The 2500-nt window shown below is 49.3% G+C and overlaps 1 protein-coding gene across 3 annotated transcripts in view; it reads left to right on the forward strand.

Moving 5' to 3' along the window:
• The window catches only part of LOC138215283 (phosphatidylinositol 4,5-bisphosphate 3-kinase catalytic subunit alpha isoform-like), a 17686-nt gene that overhangs the window by 12902 nt on the left and 2284 nt on the right, over window positions 1–2500 (forward strand). For 2 of the 3 annotated variants that reach the window (XM_069177364.1, XM_069177369.1), the window contains exons 23-28: window positions 106–184; window positions 343–513; window positions 689–806; window positions 975–1126; window positions 1213–1361; window positions 1642–2500. The exon at window positions 1642–2500 is cut by the window's right edge and continues 2284 nt beyond it. In XM_069177364.1, the coding sequence (XP_069033465.1) occupies window positions 106–184; window positions 343–513; window positions 689–806; window positions 975–1126; window positions 1213–1361; window positions 1642–1766 (794 nt within the window). In that variant the 3' untranslated portion in view covers window positions 1767–2500. The remainder of the gene's footprint in view (window positions 1–105; window positions 185–342; window positions 514–688; window positions 807–974; window positions 1127–1212; window positions 1362–1641) is intronic. The other variant, XM_069177378.1, reaches the window with a different exon arrangement.

Consider the following 2500-nt stretch of genomic DNA (forward strand, 5'->3'; position numbering starts at 1 on the left):
GACCTCAGCTAACTACGGCCCTGGTTTTAGTGGAGAGTGCTAATGGTGCAGACCAGGGCTGTGCTGGTGGATTGTGGGTAATGTAGTGTGTTCTCTGTGTTACAGACCTGCGTCAGGACATGCTGACGTTGCAGATCATTAAAATCATGGAGAACATCTGGCAGAACCAGGGCCTGGACCTGCGGTGAGAACCTTTGACTTCATTAATGACTGTGACATCATCACATACCTGTCTGATGGAGTGCGTGTGTGTGTGTGTGTGTGTGTGTGTGTGTGTGTGTGTGTGTGTGTGTGTGTGTGTGTGTGTGTGTGTGTCTGTCTGTGTGTGTGTGTGTGTGTTAGCATGCTGCCTTACGGCTGCCTGTCCATCGGAGACTGTGTGGGTCTGATCGAGGTCGTGAAGAACAGCTTCACCATCATGCAGATTCAGTGCAAAGGAGGCCTGAAGGGGGCGCTGCAGTTCAACTCCAACACGCTGCACCACTGGATCAAAGACAAGAACCGCGGGGAGGCGTCAGTACTTGTCTGTCTGTACCTGTCTGTCTGTCGGTCTGTCTGTCTGAACACCTGTCTGTCTACCTGTCTTTCTGTTTCTGTCTGTACCTGCCTGTCTGACCACCTGTCTGTACTTGATGGTCTGTCTGTGTGAACTGCTGTCTGCCTGTCTCACCACCTGTCTGTCTCTCAGGTATGACCGTGCCATCGACCTGTTCACCAGGTCGTGTGCAGGTTACTGCGTCGCTACGTTCATCCTGGGAATCGGAGACCGACATAACTCCAACATCATGGTGAAGGAGAATGGACAGGTGAGCTGACTCCTCCCCTTTGTCCTCTCCTTGACTCTTTGTCCTCCCCTGACTCCTCTGACTGACTCCTCCCCCAGACTCTTCGTCCTCCCACTGACTCCTCCCCATAACTCTTTGTCGTCCCCTGACTCCTCCCTCTGACTCCTCTTCTTCCGGTTCTTCCTCTAGCTCTTCCACATTGACTTTGGTCACTTCCTGGACCACAAGAAGAAGAAGTTTGGCTACAAGAGGGAGCGCGTGCCCTTCGTCCTGACACAGGACTTCCTCATCGTCATCAGTAAAGGGGTCCAGGAGTCCACCAAGACCAAAGAATTCGAGAGGTCTTAGCTGCTCCTCGTGTCTCTGAAGCTGCTCCTGCTGTGTGTCCGTGCCTGTCTCACTCTTCGTCCACCTGTCTGTGGTCCAGGTTCCAGGAGATGTGTTATAAAGCCTACCTGGCCATCCGGCAGCACGCCAGCCTCTTCATCAACCTCTTCTCCCTCCTGCTGGGCTGCGGCATGCCCGAGCTGCAGAGCTTCGACGACATCGCCTACCTGAGGAAGACCCTGGCCCTGGGTGAGAGGGGGGAGACAGGTGGAGGGGGACGAGGGGGTCAGAGACAGGTGAGGGGGGAGAGACAGGTAAGGGGGGAGACAGATAGAAGGGGGGAGGGAGGGAAGGAGGGAGGGAGAGGCAGGTAGAGGGGGGAGACAGATAGAAGGGGGGAGGGAGGGAGGAATGGGGAGACAAATAGTGTAAGAAAAAATATTCATTGACAATTATCAAAAAAAAATAATGATCAACACCCGTTAACTGTCTGTCTGTCTGTCTGTCTGTCTGCTTGTCTGTCTCTCAGAGAAGAGCCAGCAGGAGGCGTTGGAGTATTTCACCAAACAGATGAACGATGCTCATCATGGAGGATGGAGCACCAAGATGGACTGGATCTTCCACACCATCAGACACATGCCCAACGAGCACTGACACACACACACACACACACACACACACACACACACACACACACACACACACACACACACACATCACGTGTCTGTTTACTGCACTGCTCTGAGGATGATGATGAAGTCGTCTGATGTCGTACATTATGGACTCACTTTGTCATGTTGGTGGGATGGTTGTCATAGCAACATGAATCTCAGGGTCAGAGAACTGTTTAAGATGCCAAAGGCATGCTGGGAAAAGACGACGAAGATGATGATGATGATGATGATGATGATGATGATGATGATGATGATGATGATGAAGGTGATGATGATGACATAAATGTCTTCCAATCAGTGCTACAGTTAGCCTGTTAGCTCTGCTAGCTGCTCAAGCTTAAAGCACAAATTGAATGAGAATTTGAATACTTTATTCACACCAGCAAAGTGAACACTGGGCTCACTGTGAGAGCAATAAAACCTCCAATAACAGATCAATACTTTGATTATGACAATCAGGAATATCTGACCAATAGGAAGGCAGAGATGACAGCTGTGGGCGGAGTCATAGTGATGAGCAACCAAGACGGTTTATCACATTTAAGTCATTCAATTAAATTAATTCTGTAGCATACACAGTCGATCAATACGTCATCAATAGTAAGATTCTCATCTCGGATTGAAGCACTACGAATCTTTAATTCACAATATTTGACCTTTTAAGGAAACTTGGTTTTCAAATTTTGTCTTAAAATCTTAAAATTCATTATAGAA

Source organism: Embiotoca jacksoni, unplaced genomic scaffold (genome assembly GCF_022577435.1).
Source record: "Embiotoca jacksoni isolate LCO1_2020_lvr unplaced genomic scaffold, fEmbJac1.0.p SCAF_107, whole genome shotgun sequence".
In the NCBI taxonomy this organism is placed as follows: domain Eukaryota; kingdom Metazoa; phylum Chordata; class Actinopteri; family Embiotocidae; genus Embiotoca; species Embiotoca jacksoni.